Consider the following 18,141-nt stretch of genomic DNA (forward strand, 5'->3'; position numbering starts at 1 on the left):
TCACAAAACAAACCATGCAAGGAAGCTGCTTTACTAACAAGGGCTGGGTATGATACAAGAGCAGATGTGTATGAACTTGGTTGCTTTGTTACTTTACATTGCTATCTCAAAACATGTAAAAAGAAAAGGAGGACTTGTGGCACCTTGGAGACTAACCAATTTATTTGAGCATAAGCTTTCATGAGCTACAGCTCACTTCATCGGCTGCTACTCTGAAACCTGTCAAAACATGTAGTAAGCTTAGACTGACGCATGCAAATAAGACACAAAAATCATTTTCTCACTGCAATTGCAGCCACCTCTGGGGTGGAACATAGCAGATGGCTAGCGATGCACAGAGGCATGACACAGCAAGTAGACATGGGAAGTGAAGAACTACTCCATATCCCTGTTGAAACTACATAGTGGGAATGTTGGTAGGCAAAATGTAGTTACCCAAGTGGGATTAACACAGATTTTTTTTTTAATTAAAAGGGAGATCTTTAATGACTGCAAATTTAGCACCTTTAATGACCTTAGTTTCACATCTCATCCAAACCATGCTGTGTACAGCAGCTGGGGGGCTGGTTCAGCACTGGCTCTGGGGGAAGGTACCATCTACTGTACCACCACCGTCATTTGCAGCATCCTGGGTTTTCCGAGTGCATTCCCATCCTTCAGACCCAGCCCAACCTTGTTCACCATGTGAAATCAAACAGCAGAAATACTGAAGTGTGGGGTTTTGAAGGGAGGGAAGGGCAACCTGAAGTCCTTTGAGCAGGGATGGCATTACTTTTGTAAGGTCCCAAGGAAGGAGGTTACATTAAAGTCCCCAGAAAGGTGGGACTCACCTCTCAGGGCCTACTTGGAGAGTAATGTGGCCTTTTGAATATAGCACTGCACTGGGATTTGGAAAACCTGGGTTCTATTCTTGGCTGCGCTGCTGGGTGACTTTGGGCCAATCCATTCCCCACTCTGTGCCTCAGTTTCCCAATCTGTAAGATGGGAATAATGATGGTGACCTCCTCTGTGGAGTCCTCTGAGGTGTACTGATGACAGAGCCAGGTGTATTGTTGTTGACACAGTCAAAGGGAAGGGGACCGATTCCACAGAGTGGGGAACTCCAAGCATTTGCTCGCCCTGTTAGTGTTTAAAGCTGACCCTGCCTCCCAGGGGGATTCCTCTTTCCTGGACTCCACTTGATTTTAGGGTAAGAGGATTGCTCAACTGGAGCTGCATGGAAGGTCCTTCATGGCACCCAGACTGGGGAGGGGGAGAGAAAGGTGGGTTTGTCCTGCTGGAGCTGGGGCAGCAGATTGATTCACTTTTAATCTCTCCACTTTGCTGATTTGTGAGAAGAAGGGTCTTATTTTCATGGCTTGTCTGTCCTCTAGGCAGAGTCACAGCCGTGCTCGTACCCATGCCAGTGCCCCTCTGAGCCGCTGCAGTGCCCTGTTGGCACCAGCCACGTGTGGGATGCCTGCGGATGCTGTAAGGTGTGTGCCCAGCAGCTGGGTGAGCTGTGTTCCCTTCAGGCACCCTGCGATCACCACAAGGGACTCTACTGCGACTTCTCCAAAATCCACAGAGACGTCGGGATCTGCTTAGGTGAGCAGCTGTGTATCCCTCCAGCGTGAAGCTGTCCTGTCCCGAGGCCCCACAGACCATGGGAGAGCCAGAGGGACATCAGAACCTCCCTTAGGGGACACACAATGGCAGACCAGACAAGTGCATGGCCAGGAGGAACCATCTGATCGTATTCTCTGACCTCCTATGTCACAGACCAGACACTAGTTAGACCAAAACATTTCAGTCCTCAGGCAACTAATCCATTGTGAGCCACGGGCAGAGAACAGGAGAGGCCAGGATGCCCCCAATGCTTGAGGCTATTTTGGACCATTATTGTAAAGTATTGTTACTTTTGTAATCAGAGCAGAATTCTCTACCCTATCACATTAATGGTAGCATTTTAAATCCATTGTACACATGTGTTCATAGATTCCAAGGCCGGAAGGGACCATTGTGTCATCCAGTATAACCTGCATAGCACAGGCCAGAGACCTGCCCCCCCCGCCCAGTAATTCCTAGAGCAGAGCTTTTGGAAAAACATCCCATCTCGATTTTAAAGATTGTCAGTGACAGAGAGTCCACCAGGACCCTGGGTAAATTTGTTCCCATGGTTAATTACTCTCACCGTTATAAATTTACACCTTATTTACACCTTATTTCCAGGCCTTCCTGTGTTCAAAACATTAATAGAAATAGCTAAGAATATCATTTGCAAAAGAGTGTGTATGCACCAACTGGCCTCTACACATCCTGATAACTGCAAATGCAAACCTGTTTTCACCAGACCCCTCCTGGAGCGTCTCTCAGCAAAGGCTATTACATCCCTGCCCAATATCAGCGTTTTAGCCAGAGCCATTGTGCTAGTAGGACTGTATAAAAAACAAAAAATCAAGACTTTTTTTTTCATAGTGGAGGAAGTATATTGTCTCCCTCCCACTTTTCTTTGTTTTCCTCCCCAAAAACCAGTGGCATCATTTTTGGCTCAAACTTTCCAAAAAATTTGCCATTGGACAGACACCAGGGCTGGAAATATTCTGCCTGAGGGGTATAAGGTGAGTGAGGGAATATTTTTTATTGGGCCAAGGTCTGTTGGTGAGAGAGGCAAACTTTCAAGCTTATACAGAGCTCTTCTTCAGGATTGGGAAACCTTTCATTTCCCACTTTAAACACACTTTGAGTCAACTCGAAAGCTTGTCTCTCTCACCAACAGAAGATGGTCCAATAAAAGATATTACCTTACCCACAGGCGCCAATTTTCCAAAGCCTCTGCCCCAGGCCCCGCCCCCACTCCACCCCTTCCCCCAAGGCCCCACCCCTACCCTGCCTCTTCCCGCCCAGTTCCGCCCCTTCTCCCAAGTGCGCTGTGTCCTCACTCCTCCCCATTCTCTCCCAGCCTCCTGCACACCGCAAAACAACTGTTTGCAGCAGGTGGGAGGCGTGGGGAGGGAGCGGGAGGCACTGATCCATGGGCCTGCTGTCGGGCGGGAAGCACTGGGAGTGGGGTGAGGGGGAGCTGCCAGGGGCTGTCAGTGGGTGCTCAGCACCCACTATTTTTCCCCCGTGGCTGCTATGACCTCACCCACCTTGTCTCTCTAATATCCTGGGACTATCACAGCTACAACAGACTGCCTGAGAGGTAAAAGTTTTGGAAACTTTTAAACAACTGAAAATGGGGTTGTAATAGAAACGCTCACACAACCTTAACTCTAGCTACCATTAGTGCTCCAGCCGCAGTATTTCAGAATTAGTTGGAGTCAATAGAGTTGCAGGTTACTTGTTGCAGCTGCTGTTTTTATTGTGTGCTAATTTTTCACTTGCTTGCAAGGATTCAGATGGCAAGTTTCACTTGCAAAAGCCAGTTGTCCTCTTCTTTGATCAGTCTTATTTTCTTTGATCTGTTTAATTTTCTTTCCTCCCCACTTGTTAAATCTCTGGTTGAGCCTTTAGAGGTGAGTGCATATGTTTCTCAGTTTTAATTCACATGAGTTGATATATCTAACTATTGGTGATAGAAAGATACCACTACCTGTCTCTGGAGTTTGTAGTGTTCTCATAACAACTGGCCTGGTCACACCACGTACATAAGCAGAGAAGGAGCAGAACCTGACCCAATGGCTGGAAGTCAAAACTAGACAAATTCAGATTGGAAATAAATTGTAAATGTTTAACAGTGAGGGTTATTAACCCCTAGAACAAATTACCAAGAGATGTGGTGGAGTCTCTGTCACTTGAAGTCTTTAATTCAAAATGGGATGTCTTTCTAAAAGCGGTGCTCTCGCTCAGCCATAAGATATGGGCTGATGCAGATATCACAGGGTGGACTTCTATGGCCTGTGTTATGCAGGCCAGACAAGATGATCACAATGGTTCCTTCTGATCTTAAAATGGGAAATTAAAATGAGCTGGCAAAAATCTATTGACTTCAGTGGGGCCAGGATTTCAGCCTAGAATCTGTGAGCATCTGTTAGAAAAATGTGCACCCTAGTGGCTTTGACCATTCCTGTCAGAACCATCACATTGATATCTCAGCACATTAGCAGCTGGAGACAGTGAAGGAACTTGAGGAAGGGGTGAGAGATGGAGTGGTGGAGGTGGAAGATGACTTTAGCTACTGGGGACCGTAACTCCTCACTTAACATCCTCCTGCTTAACGTTTTTTTCAAAGTTATGTCGCTGCTCCATTAAGGGACATGCTCAGTTAAAGTTGTGCAATGCTCCCTTATGATGTCGTTTGGCTGCCTGCTCTGTCCACGGCTTGTACGATTCTGTGGAAGAGCAGCGACTTTACGAGGGAGCACTGCACAAGTTCCTCTTCTCCGCCTCTTCCCCCTCCCTCCCCAGCGCTTAGGACTTTCTGGGAGTGGGGGGAGGAGTGGGGACATGGCGTGCTCTGGAGATGAGGTGGAGTGGGGGTGGGAAGAGGTGGGCCTGGAGTGGAGCAGGGACGGGAAGTGGCGGGCCTGGAGCATCCCCCGGCAAAGTCGGTGCCTGTTTTTCTGGGGGGAAGCTGCCATTGCTGCTGCGAAGGTGCTTCCTAGCGTCCTTGCCTGCAGCAGGCTGTGCCTGTGTGGGGTAAGCCAGGGGCGCTTCCCAACCACAGTACAGTACAGTACTGTACAGTAAATAATGCCTTTTGTCTGCCCCCCCAAAATTTCCTTGGAACCTAACCCCCCACATTTACATTAAAACTTATGGGAAAATTGGATTAGTTTAACATCGTTTCACTTAAAGTTGCATTTTTCAGGAACATAACTACAATGTTAAGTGAGGAGTTACTGTATTGGATAGAGAGAAGAGGGGAGAGTTTGAGAGGCTGGAGAAGAGGCATAGCGAGCAGATCGAGGGACGTGATCGTTCCCCTCTATTCGACATTGGTGAGGCCTCATCTGGAGTACTGTGGCCAGTTTTGGGCCCCACACTACAAGAAGGATGTGGATAAATTGGAGAGAGTCCAGCGAAGGGCAACAAAAATGATTAGGGGACTGGAACACATGAGTTATGAGGAGAGGCTGAGGGAACTGGGATTGTTTAGCCTGCAGAAGAGAAGAATGAGGGGGGATTTGATAGCTGCTTTCAACTACCTGAAAGGGGGTTCCAAAGAGGATGGCTCTAGACTGTTCTCAATGGTAGCAGATGACAGAACGAGGAGTAATGGTCTCAAGTTGCAGTGGGGGAGGTTTAGATTGGATATTAGGAAAAACTTTTTCACTAAGAGGGTGGTGAAACACTGGAATGCGTTACCTAGGGAGGTGGTAGAATCTCCTTCCTTAGAGGTTTTTAAGGTCAGGCTTGACAAAGCCCTGGCTGGGATGATTTAACTGGGAATTGTTCCTGCTTTGAGCAGGGGGTTGGACTAGATGACCTTCTGGGGTCCCTTCCAACCCTGATATTCTATGATTCTATGATTCTATGATTCTAAGAGAAGTTTACAGGAATCCAGATGAGGGAGAACTACAGTTTTGGCAGTGGGAACAGGGGAAGGAAAGAGGAGATTCTAAGAATATTAGAAGGAGAACCATCACCATTTGGTACCAGCCTGGGCATGAGGGGAAAAGGAAAGGGGGAAGTCAAAGAGGATAAGGATTATTAACCGTGTGCACAACACTTTGTGCATAAATCACAACTAGAGGGAATTCCTTCCCCAACGAGCTTAAAGCTGAAAATACAGATACATAGACGGGAGTCCCCGGGAAATCCAGAGGTGGGAACATTTCATGGTCAGGAGGCTTATTTGTGTAGTGTATGGATCTTTAAGTTTGTGGCGATTGCACATCGGTATGTCCATCTCCGAACACCGGCTTCCAGGTTCCAAGACTTCTGTACTCTGCCACAGAATATTACAGGCTTTAAATGTGCAATCGCCACGCACAGTTTGTGCCTACATCTCATATAAAGGGAGGAAAGCCCTGGTCCACAGGCAAGGATGACCACAGGTTCACTAGACCCAGCAAGTGGCAGGGATCCATGTGTCTGACCGCACCTCAACCAGAACTATGTGCTCCACAGCAGAGAAAGGAATTCAAGAAGGAGGAGACACTCTCATCTGAGTCGGAAGTACCCCCCTTACGTGAACGAGCCCATCAGGAACACATGACAAGACAGACTGGGATTCATACATCTTCTCAGAATGCTGCGTACTGCAGGGCTTGAATGCTCTGTGCTGGGTTAGTGTTAAAATCAGCCGTACAAACATGAGGCTGGAAATTGACACCCAGGGCTGCAGTGTGTGTAACTTCTGGAAAGATGGACCCCCGGGAAACATTGCACGAAGATATACTGCTCTAGTGCTGGCACTTGGTAGCCAAGGCAAGAAGGGTTTCAGGATGCCTTTCGATTAATGCTGCAAAGACAGGCTGCTTGTTTAGTGCTACTGTGCGTTCTCACCGAGGGAATTGGTCCCCTTACCTGGTTCAGTGGTAAAGCTGTATTGTATCATTGTGCAGCACATATGAGGGAGGCTGGGCTTGTGGCTAAGACAGTGGTTTGTGCCTTTTTTTGCAGATTTATGATTTATAAGGATGATTTTTTCTTTAAATTAGGGGCTGGGTCTACTTGTTCTCCTTAGCTTAGAAATATCTGGAACATTAAGTCTGATGTTCCTTGGCTTTGCTGGAGAACTTCTTGGAAGTCTCTGCCATGGACTGGAAGATTTCTCAGCCCTCCGTTGAAGGGTTGGTATGGTCAATCTTTTAAAAAGAGCACATTTCTCCCAAGTGTCTTCCAAACCTTTGAGTTGAATAGACATCAACAAATAGAAAACTAGCAGCTTTAAATAGTTAGGAGGGAAAGTGAGATTTTGATTGGATTGGGTTTCACTTGCATGGTATCTGATGTCACAATCCTGCCAAGTCTCCAGTCACACTGGTTCTTTTAGGAAAATCAGGGACCGCTTGTGTGGACTGGTCCAGGCTGAGGTTGATGGTGGGATGGAAATTGTTGAAATCCTGGTGGAATTCCTCAAGGGCTTCGTTTCCATGGGTCCAGATGATGAAGATGTCATCAATATAGTGCAGGTAGAGTAGGGGCATTAGGGGGCGAGAGCTGAGGAAGCGTTGTTCTAAGTCAGCCATAAAAATGTTGGCATACTGTGGGGCCATGTGACCCATAGCAGTGCCGCTGATTTGAAGGTATACATTGTCCCCAAATGTGAAATAGTTATGGGTGAGGACAAAGTCACAAAGTTCAGCCACCAGGTTTGCCGTGACATTATCAGGGATACTGTTCCTGACGGCTTGTAGTCCATCTTTGTGTGGAATGTTGGTGTAGAGGGCTTCTACATCCATAGTGGCCAGGATGGTGTTTTCAGGAAGATCACCGATGGATTGTAGTTTCCTCAGGAAGTCAGTGGTGTCTCGAAGATAGCTGGGAGTGCTGGTAGCATAGGGCCTGAGGAGGGAGTCTACATAGCCAGACAATCCTGCTGTCAGGGTGCCAATGCCTGAGATGATGGGGCACCCAGGATTTCCAGGTTTATGGATCTTGGGTAGCAGATAGAATACCCCAGGTCAGTGTTCCAGGGGTGTGTCTGTGTGGATTTGTTCTTGTGCTTTTTCAGGGAGTTTCTTGAGCAAATGGTATAGTTTCTTTTGGTAACCCTCAGTGGGATCAGAGGATGATGGCCTGCAGAATGTGGAGTTAGAGAGCTGCCTAGCAGCCTCTTGTTCATATTCCAACTTATTCATGATGACGACAGCACCTCCTTTGTCAGCATTTTTTATTATGATGTCAGAGTTGTTTCTGAGGCTGTGGATGGCATTGTGTTCTGCACAGCTGAGGTTATGGGGCAAGTGATGCTGCTTTTCCACCATTTCAGCCCGTGCACGTCGACGGAAGCATTCTATGTAGAAGTCAAGTCAATTTCCGTCCTACCATCAACCTCAGCCTCGACCAATCCACACAAGCGGTTCATTTCCTGGACACTACTGTGCTAATAAGTGATGGTCACATAAACGCTACCCTATGTCAGAAACCTACTGACCGCTATACTTACCTACATGCCTCCAGCTTCCATCCAGGACATACCACACGATCCATTGTCTATAGCCAAGCTCTAAGTTACAACCGCATTTGTTTCAATCCCTCAGACAGAGACAAACACCTACAAGATCTCTATCAAACATTCTTACAACTACAATACCCACCTGCTGAAGTGAAGAAACAGATTGACAGAGCCAGAAGAGTACCCAGAAGTCACCTACTACAGGATAGGCCCACCAAAGAAAATAACAGAAAGCCAGTAGCCATCACCTTCAGCCCCCAACTAAAACCTCTCTAGTGCATCATCAAAGATTTACAACCTATCCTGAAAAATGATCCCTCACTCTCACAGATCTTGGGAGACAGACCAGTCATCGCTTACAGACAGCCCCCGAACCTGAAGCAAATACACATCAGCAACCACACACCACACAACAAAAACACTAACCCAGGAACCTATCCTTGCAACAAAGCCCGATGCCAACTCTGTCCACATATTTATTCAGATGACACCATCATAGGACCGAATCACATTAGCCACGCCATCAGGGGCTCGTTCACCTGCACATTTACCAATGTGATATATGCCATCATGTGCCAGCAATGCCCCTCTGCCATGTACATTGGCCAAACTGGACAGTCTCTATGCAAAAGAATCAATGGACACAAATCTGACATCAGGAATCATAACATTCAAAAACCGATAGGAGAACACTTCAACCTCTGTGGCCTCTCAGTAAAAGATTTAAGGGTGGCAATTTTGCAACAGAAAAGCTTCAAAAACAGACTCCAAGGAGAAACTGCTGAGCTTGAATTAATATGCAAACCAGATACCATTAACTTGGGTTTGAATAGAGACTGGGAGTGGCTGGGTCATTACACATATTGAATCTATTACCCCACTTTAAGTATCCTCACACCTTCTTATCAACTGTCTAAATGGGCCATCTTGATTATCACTACAAAAGTTTTTTTTCTTCTGCTGATAATAGCTCATCTTAACGAATTAGCCTCTCACAGTTTGTATGGTAACTTCCAACTTATCTGTATGTGTGTGTGTGTGTATATATATATATATGTCTTACTATATGTTCCATTCTATGCATCTGATGAAGTGAGCTGTAACTCACGAAAGCTTACGCTCAAATAAATTTGTTAATCTCTAAGGTGACACAAGTCCTCCTTTTCTTTTTACAAGTACTCCTGTTCTTTTTGTGGATACAGACTAACATGGCTGCTACTCTGAAACCAGGTTAGCTGTGTCCTTTTCCCAGATCCATCTCTGAAAGAACCAGGTTAGTGAGGATCAGCCAGAGCTGCCCTCGCAGCAAAGAGTTTGATACGATCACTGTGAGCTGGATTGTGAACCACTTGCTCACACTGCCAAGCAGTTATTTGTTTGCATTATGGTAGCACCTAGCAGCCCCAGTCATGGAGCAGGACCCCAGAGTGCTAGGCCCTGTATACCCCAGGGGGTGTAACTCACAGGAATAGTCTTGTCAATGGGGTTCACAACCTGGCCCAAAGCGATGGAGCAAAACCAAGGTACTGGATCCAAACTACCCAGAACCTCGGGGTGTTTGAGATCTGGCCTTGAGCCCATCCCTACTCAAATACTGCCGTGCTACATGAGAGGACCCGCTCTCTGCCACAGAGAGCTCCAGGCAATAGCTCTTCCTCCGGGGATTTATAAGGCCTCAGACTAGCTCTGCACACAGGAGCTGTCAGCCAGCTTCTTCACTGCTTCTCACGATTCCTGGAGCCTCCAGTTGATCCTTGCCTGGGCACTCACCCAGTCCTGTAGATCTCCATGCTGTGGTCGGTCCTGCAGGGTGCTACTGCCCCCTGCTGTAACCTAAAACGACAGTCAGCACCTCGCACATCCAAAGCATTTACTGGACTGTAGCAACAGAGGATTGGACCAGACCTCAAGGTCCCCTAGTCCATCCCCCACACCAGCCTTTTTACCAGGATTTTACCAGCCTGTCTCAGACGTGGGGCTGTGAGCAGAGCTGCACCGGAAGTGACCCCTGTGCATTACTGGCTTGCTCGATGGGTTTGTGAACAGAGAGGTCACACCCCACCCTCCTCATTTTTGGATGGGGGCTCAGTTCGCTGCAGGTGAAACTGCCCTTGTCCAGCCATGCCAATTCAATTAGAAGGGCTTGCTTACCCTGAGGGGAGGGGCGCAGCCTGGTCCCTGGTGAACTCAGGCTCCCCTTGGACAGGCACTCAAGGAAAAGACTCTAAACTGGCGGCTTGGGACCCCAGATGCCTGTGGGAAGATCAAGTTACACCCCCAGGAGTCATAGATCTCAGGCCGGGGAAGCTGATGTTCACATGCTTTGATTTTTGGTTACCATGCAGTCCCCTGGAGGAAGAGGCCTGGCCCTCAGCACCTGGATCATTTCTGCTGAATCATTCCATCAACTCTCCCCCCTTGCACCCCATCATCTCTCCCTACAGCCCACGAGGGGGCGACCTGTGACCTGCTGGGAAAGATCTATCACAACGGTGAGAGCTTCCAGCCCACCTGCAAGCTGCAATGCATCTGCATGGACGGCGCCATCGGCTGCATCCCCCTGTGCTCCGACAACCTGCGGCTCCCCTCTCCGGACTGCCCGAACCCCCGCTGGGTCAAACTTCCAACCCAGTGCTGTGAGGAGTGGATCTGTCAAGGGGGCAGCCAGGAAACAGCCCTGGCAGGTGAGCAGAGCGACAAGGTGGGGGTGGGAATATCTTTTACTGGACCAGCTTCTGTTGGTGAGGGCGACCAGCCTTTTGAGCCACACAGAGCTCTTCCTCAGGAAGTCTGGGAAAGGAACTCCCAGCCTCACAGGAGTTTTCAAGGGACCATTCAAGGCAGGGTGCCTCTGCAGTCATAGGACAGCAAGGGGGGTTAAGTGGGTTACAGCTGGTTGTACTAAGCCAGGTGTGGCCAAACTTACCGACCCTCTGAGTTGCATATCTTCAGACGTTCGAGAGCCGGGGCGCGCTTGCCCGGGGCTTCAGCCCTGCAGGAGGTGCCTGTTGGGAGGGGGGTCTCAGGGCTTCAGCCCTGTGGGAGGTGCATGCCAGGGCTTGATGCTGAAACCCTGCTCCTGCTGAGGTCCCAAGCCCCGGCAGGTGTGCCTGGTGGGGCTGAAGCCCCAAGACCCCCCTCCCCGCTAGGCAGAAGCCAGAAGCAACACATTGGTGAGAGGGTTATGTGGGGTCATGTGCCTGACAGGTGTTTGTCTAATCTGCTCTTAAAAATCTCCAGTGACAGAGATTCCACAACCTCCCTAGGCAATTAATTCCAGTGCTTAATTTATTCAGTGTCTAACCTGACAGTTAGGAAGTTACCTCCCTTGCTGCAATTTTAGCCCATTGCTTCTGGTCCTATCCTCAGAGGTTAAGAAGAACAATTTTTCTCCCTCCTCCTTGTAACAACCATTTATGTACTTGAAAACTGTGACCATGTCCCCTCTCAGTCCTCTGTGCTCCAAACTAAACAAACCCAATATTTTCAAAGTTATGAATTTAAGGCCCCAGGCTCGTCTTTTGAAGGCATTGTGCAGGTTTCCTTTGCAGACGAGGACTGAGGGGTCAGTTACGGAGTGATCGCTTTGTGAGAAGTGTTCGCCCACCGGTCTTAGGGTGTTTTTATTTTTTATTCTTTTCCTGTGTGAGTTTATTAGAGGATTGGGCCAAAAGAAATCTGATGAGGTTCAACAAGGACAAGTGCAGAGTCCTGCACTTAAGACGGAAGAATCCCATGCACTGCTACAGACTAGGGACCAAATGGCTCGGCAGCAGTTCTGCAGAAAAGGACCTAGGGGTTACAGTGGACGAGAAGCTGGATATGAGTCAACAGTGTGCCCTTGTTGCCAAGAAGGTCAATGGCATTTTGGGATGTATATGTAGGGGCATTGCCAGCAGATCGAGGGACGTGATCGTTCCCCTCTATTCAACACTGGTGAGGCCTCATCTGGAGTACTGTGTCCAGTTTTGGGCCCCACACTACAAGAAGGATGTGGAAAAATTGGAAAGCATCCAGCGGAGGGCAACAAAAATGATTAGGGGACTGGAACACATGAGTTATGAGGAGAGGCTGAGGGAACTGGGTTGTTTAGTCTGCGGAAGAGAAGAAGGAGGGGGGATTTGATAGCTGCTTTCAACTACCTGAAAGGGGGTTCCAAAGAGGATGGCTCTAGACTGTTCTCAGTGGTAGCAGATGACAGAACAAGGAGTAATGGTCTCAAGTTGCAGTGGGGGAGATTTAGGTTGGATATTGGGAAAAACTTTTTCACTAGGAGGGTGGTGAAGCACTGGAATGTGTTACCTAGGGAGGTGGTGGAATCTCCTTCCTTAGAAGTTTTTAAGGTCAGGCTTGACAAAGCCCTGTCTGGGATGATTTAGTTGGGGATTGGTCCTGCTTTGAGCAGGGGGTTGGACTAGATGACCTCCTGAGGTCCCTTCCAACCCTGATATTCTATGATTCTATGACTTGAGAGCTCAGTGATTGTCTGGTTTCACCCACATAGTTGTTATTGGGGCATTTAGTGCACTGGATGAGGTACCCCACATGTTGTGATAGGCATGTGTGGGAGCCATGGATCTCGCAAGGTGTGTTGTGGGGTGTGTTGATCATGGTAGCAGTGGAGATACATCTGCAGGTTTTGCATCTGTTGTTTTGACAAGGTCTGGTGCCGCTTTGAGTTGGTGGGTCCTGGTCTGTTGGGAGCTCGGTGAGGTTGGGGGTTGTTTTGAGGGTCAGAAGAGAGGGTTCCGGAAAGATTTCTTTCAGGATGGAGTCCCCACAGAGTATGGATAGTAATTGTTTGATGATACCCTGTACGGGTTCCATTGTGGGGTGGTCGGTGACAATTAAGGGTGTGCAGTTGGAGGTTTTAGTGATTGGCAGGTGAGTGACAGACAGATGAGGGTACAGCCGATTGCACTGTGAGGGAAGAGCTATTAGCTAGAAAATAGACGGGGGCCCAAAGCCCTGAAGTTAGCGCCAAACTTGCCCATAGTTTGGGATATTCAGATCGGGGGCTTTCTCTAGAAACCAGTGATTAGCCAGTAGAACAGTGAGTCCCCTCCCCTCGGTCAGGACTGTGGAGTGGCGATGAGTGGCAAAGGGATGGGTGACCAGTTCTGCACCATGTGAGTTCCTGTAGTAACAGAGGGGAAAGAAGCTACTGTATCAGCAGGGCCTGGGGAGGAAGATTGAGGGGGCAGAACTGAACTAGCCACATTGGATCTGGCCAGTCCACTTTGAGTAACAATTAATCTTCTCTGGCCGGAGCTAAGGACCGTTGGCAAGGTCTTGTGGAAGAGGCAGGTGTTGCTGCTGACTCTGCTGCTCCTGTTTTGTGGCTACAGGGCATCCGAATGGTGCCTTTTATGACCACCAGAAAGGGGGGAAATGTTCAGACATCATCCAGTTACCAAATCAGATCTAGGTTTACACTGACTGGAGCTGACAGAAGCGGGGAAAGGAGACCAGACCCTGCTGACCCTCCTAGTGAAAGGGCAAACAGCTCTAGCAGGGCCTCATTTACTGCACCTCCTGTCCCATCGCTGGAGAGCAAGGCAGCGCCAGCTTGTGAGCTGCCCAGCAGAGCAAGGCCGCAGATGTTCACTTGCTTTGCATCTGGCCATGTGCCTTGTGCCATGTCCCTGAATGCTCTCTTGTGTCCCTCTTGACCTGGGTCAGTTTACATGGAGAACCCAGCGCCCAGGCCTGAGCCGAACGACCTCCAGGAGAACTGCCTAGTCCAGACCACCGAATGGAGTGCCTGCTCCAAGAGCTGTGGGATGGGCATCTCCACCCGCGTCACCAACGACAACCCCCAGTGCCGCCTGGAGAAGGAGAGCCGGCTCTGCATGGTCCGGCCCTGTGACTTCCCCAGGGAGAAGATCATCAAGGTACTGCCTGCTGGTGGAAGCTGGGAGCAGGGGCCACCAGCGTCTGAGAGACTAGACGGGGCAGGAGCAGGGCTGGAGTGGGTAGGACAAAGCAGGATGAGGCTGACTACACAGCAGTCAATTCCCTGCCATCGCAGAGGCCTTGGGCATGGGTAGCACTGCAGTTCTGTGTGCCTGGGACACCCATCAGTTTGATCCAGGTCAGACTAGATGGCCTAATTGTCCCTTCTGACCTTAACAATCTATGAAACTACGAGTACATGCTCAGGAGGCCACCAGCTCATTCCCCAAGTTGCTGGGCATGGCACACCCATCCTGGCTAACATTCAAAAGCCCAGTTCAGCCCTGGCATAGGCAGGTGCCACTTCTATTGATCCAGAGGGCCTGGGCCGGGGGTGCTCACTCTGCAGGTTCATCAACCACATTACTAGACGTAGCCTCACCCCTCCAGCCCTGAAAGCCTAGGTGATGTTTGGAACATCACTTCCCCCGAATACTGCATCTCATATAGAGCCCAATCCCGAAAGGTGCTGAGCATCATCCACTTCCATTGATATCAGTGGGAACTTGAGCGCTGGCTCCTGGCAGGAGCAGGTCATGTAGCTAGAGCTGGTCAAACAGTTTATACCTATCTATCTATATCTAGATCTATATCCAGTGAAAACTGGTGTTTGGGTTCAATCAAAGCAATTCACCAAAATGTTCTGAGCTCTTTGAAAATCCCCATTTTTCCTCCAATTTTTTTAAATGTTGGAAAAATGTTAAAAAATTTCCCCCCCTTATTTTGGTGGGAAAAATCCCACTTTTCGTCCCCACCGCTACGTTTCATTGCTTTATTTTTCCCCAGTAGAGCCGGCGACACTGAAACAAAAAAATGTTTCCACAAACAGTGAATTTCAACCCAAATGAAACCACTTGTATTTCCTCTGAGGGTTTTTCTAACCCCCACCCCCACAGGTGTCTTTTTCCATAGTGCGATCCCGTCCTGCTGTGTTAACCTTTTCCTTCCTGCTGCTCTCTCCCCAGAAAGGAAAGAAGTGCGTGCGGACCCCAAAGTCCCGCCGGGGAATCCGCTTTGAGTTCTCGGGCTGCACCAGCGCCCACTCTTACTGGCCCAAGTTCTGCGGTAGCTGCACAGACGGCCGCTGCTGCACGCCCCACACCACCACCACTGCAGAGGTGGAGTTCAGGTGCCCGGAGGGGGACTTCTTCCAGCGTAAGATAATGTTCATCAAGACGTGCTCCTGCCACCATGACTGCCCCAGGGACAACGATATCTTCCTGGCTACCTACCGCAGAAGGATGACTGGTGACCATGTCAAGATACAGAGGCAGTAGCCCCTCCTCTCCCTGGTCAGGCCAATGCGTTGAGTGCTCTCAAGTCCCTGCAGAGCTGATTCCTTTTGAGGATGCTGAGGCAGAACGAGGCGACCCTGGAAACAGAGATGGGCCTGGACTGAAATCCTGATCCAAATTCCCCAGACTTTGAGGCAGTTTGGATCGGGATCTAAGCCTTGTGGTCCAGGCCCATTTCTAGCTGAAAGTGCAGTGGGTGAGCAATTCCTTAAAGCCCCTGCTGTGCCGGTACCTGGCAGCAAACCCAGGGCAGCAGGCAAAGGAGAGGTCCAAGAAGTCTGAATGTGCATCAGTGTGCTAGGCCTGTTTCCCATTAAACAACACACTAGGGCCCTGGTGCATAGGCATCTATCTTTCTGCAATGCATCCCTGTAAATGAAAGCAGTCCTGGCCCAGTGATGGGTTAGTGCTGTGGTTGTCAGTTACTCTTGACTTATTGACACCTGACATGTCTTGGTGCTGTTTGACAAATTCTCTTTCCCTGCTCAGTGCCCCTGTTTGATACCCTATGTCCCAGAGCAGTCAGCAGCTCGAGAGCCCTGTGCATCCACTGCGTGTCTCTGACATTAGCCATTTTTCAAAAGCCAGATGACCCTGCATGTGCCCTGGGATCTACTGAGAACAGGAGAGAGAGAGAGTTACAAGGGAAACAATGAGTTGGCCAGCCAGTTCCATTGCAAGAGACCTAACGTTGCTGTGTGACTTTCTTTGGAAAATCCAAACCCAGTATGAGGCATCTCCGTAGATGATGGGGCTGTGGTGGGCTGTCACTAAGTTTCAGTTGTAGAGTCTTCATTCCTGGTGGTGTGTGAACAGGAAGAACCCAGCTCAGGTCAGATCCCAGGGAGAGTTTGAGGTGCTGGAAGGAAAAAAAAAACAATCTTTAACTAAACTGAGCAGATTTGACCTGGAGTTATTGAGACAACAACAAGAGAAGCTCTGACTGGGGCCCTGTGTGTCAGTCATGGGATTCATCTCTTGCCACAGAACTATGCTTCATAATCTCAGCTTCCAGTAGAGAAAATTTTTGCTAGTCCTCACAATTGCAAACAAAAATCTTACAATTGTAGCCCAAGTATAACCAGTGCAGGGGTATCTACCACAGTGTGCAACCAGCCTGAAGCAATAGCTTTGAGAGGTGTGAACCATTTGCCTCAGTGGGATGTTAACTCTGAAGACTAATAATGGTCCAAATATCAACATTACTATTTAATGCCTGCTCATTTTAGCAGAAACATCCAGCTAATGGGCTGATCCCACCATTTCTAAGTGCCCTTTGTCTCCATTTTTTAATTCATCTGAAGCTGGGACAGAATTTCTACCAGAATGATGCAGAATCAAGGGGCCTTGCTGCAGAACTGAGGTCCAGCCAACTGCAGAGGCTGGGACTGTGCCTATGCTGCCATCCATAGCGGTATTTCAGAGCAGAGCTTCCTTTCAAATAACATTCCAGACAGTTAGTTAATGCCACCCTTCGCTTATAGGCTTCAAAGCATCATCTCTGACTTGGCCACTGAAATGCCCATGGCATAAAGCATCACCCCTTTTTCCCCATCCCTGAACAGCTGCAGCAGCATCGCTCCCATCACAGCTGCTCCTGGAGCTTTGGCCTCCTGTTGTTTGTGTTGGGATTCAAACTGTAAGTGGTCTTTGTACCGTTACGGTGTTGCTATCTGTCAAACAGCCATACTGTAAACTCCCCAGCCCCCACCTCTTTCGTGCAGTTCTTCTGGGTTGGTGGCTGTTCTTCCTCTTGGCTGCTTGGCTTCAGAGTGTAAAACTAAATGATGGTTGCACTTTACCTGATAACAATAAATGTCTCTTTATTTTGTATATAACCCACCCACCTGAACTCCTCTGTGGATGAATGGTCCCCGGAGGGCCACTGGCAGCATAGTAGGGGATGTGTCAAAGCAGGGAGTTGAGAGGAGCTCCCTTCTAAACAGGGGCAAGTCTCAGCTGTATGACCAATCACTGGCCATTTTCAAACCCAAGGATCTCTGCCATTGGTCCATGTTGGAGTCCTCAGAGCCCCAGGATCTTTGCCATTGGTCTGTGCTGGAGTCCTCTAAACAGATTAATTCCCCCCCCCCCCGCCCCAAGGAATGCTGCCAGTAAGTCACGTCCATCCAATATCTCACTGACTCTAAATAAGAGGCAGGGAGACCCAGGCTGCCTGGCTGAGTGAACCAGCCCCTGGATCTGGGGGTCAGGAGACACGATTTTGGTCCCAGCTCTGCAACTCACTGGGGTATGTGACTTTGGGCAAATCACTTCATCTCGCTGAGCCTCTGGTCCTGCCTCGACAAGGACAGGGCCTGACATGATCCCCGCTGATGTGGATAGCACAGTGCATGCGCAGAGAGGTGCCGGCCTGTGCCCCCAGCCCCCAAGGCCAAGGTGATGCTCGTGCTATGCTAGCATCCTATCATGTAAGTGTGTGTGAGACAAGATTCAGTTGGTGCCAGCCCTGCGGTGCACGCGGAGGCAGCTATTTGCCAGACATGCTTCCTGCGGTGTTTAATGCTGGGATGAAAATGAACCTGGGAGCAGATGTGGCCAGAAGTCAAGGTGAAGAGGGGGAGTTTTATGGGGGCTTAGCAGCTTGCGAATGGTAGTCACTATCTCATCGTATTATCCAAAGGCGGTTCTCCCCTGCACCTCCACTCTCTTTTAATACTTACAGGAACCATTTACCAGAGGTCACGTGGGTGAACCTTGCATGATGCTGGCTGGGACAGAGGAAAGGTCCTTTTCTGTCCTATAAGCTTTGCTCTCCCCCATCTCTTTTGGGGGAAGGCTCTGCAGCTACGGCCCCTTTGGAGACAGGACAAGTAAGCTGGC

At 49.1% G+C, this 18,141-nt stretch overlaps 1 protein-coding gene across 1 annotated transcript; it reads left to right on the plus strand.

Annotated features, from left to right (window-relative positions):
• Positions 1 to 410: 410 nt before the first annotated feature.
• On the plus strand, positions 411 to 17,095 carry LOC140900469 (CCN family member 2). Its single transcript, XM_078849457.1, has 5 exons — positions 411 to 416; positions 1,374 to 1,587; positions 10,492 to 10,731; positions 13,730 to 13,941; positions 14,968 to 17,095. Exons 1-5 carry the CDS (start codon positions 411 to 413, stop codon positions 15,277 to 15,279), a joined length of 984 nt encoding a protein of 327 aa, XP_078705583.1. The 3' UTR covers positions 15,280 to 17,095.
• Positions 17,096 to 18,141: the final 1,046 nt, after the last annotated feature.

The sequence above is a fragment of the Lepidochelys kempii genome, chromosome 19 (genome assembly GCF_965140285.1).
Source record: "Lepidochelys kempii isolate rLepKem1 chromosome 19, rLepKem1.hap1, whole genome shotgun sequence".
Lineage (NCBI taxonomy): Eukaryota > Metazoa > Chordata > Testudines > Cheloniidae > Lepidochelys > Lepidochelys kempii.

What these genes read in the sequence shown, in the direction of transcription:
- LOC140900469 (XM_078849457.1), top strand. An exon ending in AGACGTCGGGATCTGCTTAG is followed by an intron (nt 1,588 to 10,491) that starts GTGAGCAGCTGT and finishes CTCTCCCTACAG; the next exon opens with CCCACGAGGGGGCGACCTGT. An exon ending in CCAGGAAACAGCCCTGGCAG is followed by an intron (nt 10,732 to 13,729) that starts GTGAGCAGAGCG and finishes GACCTGGGTCAG; the next exon opens with TTTACATGGAGAACCCAGCG.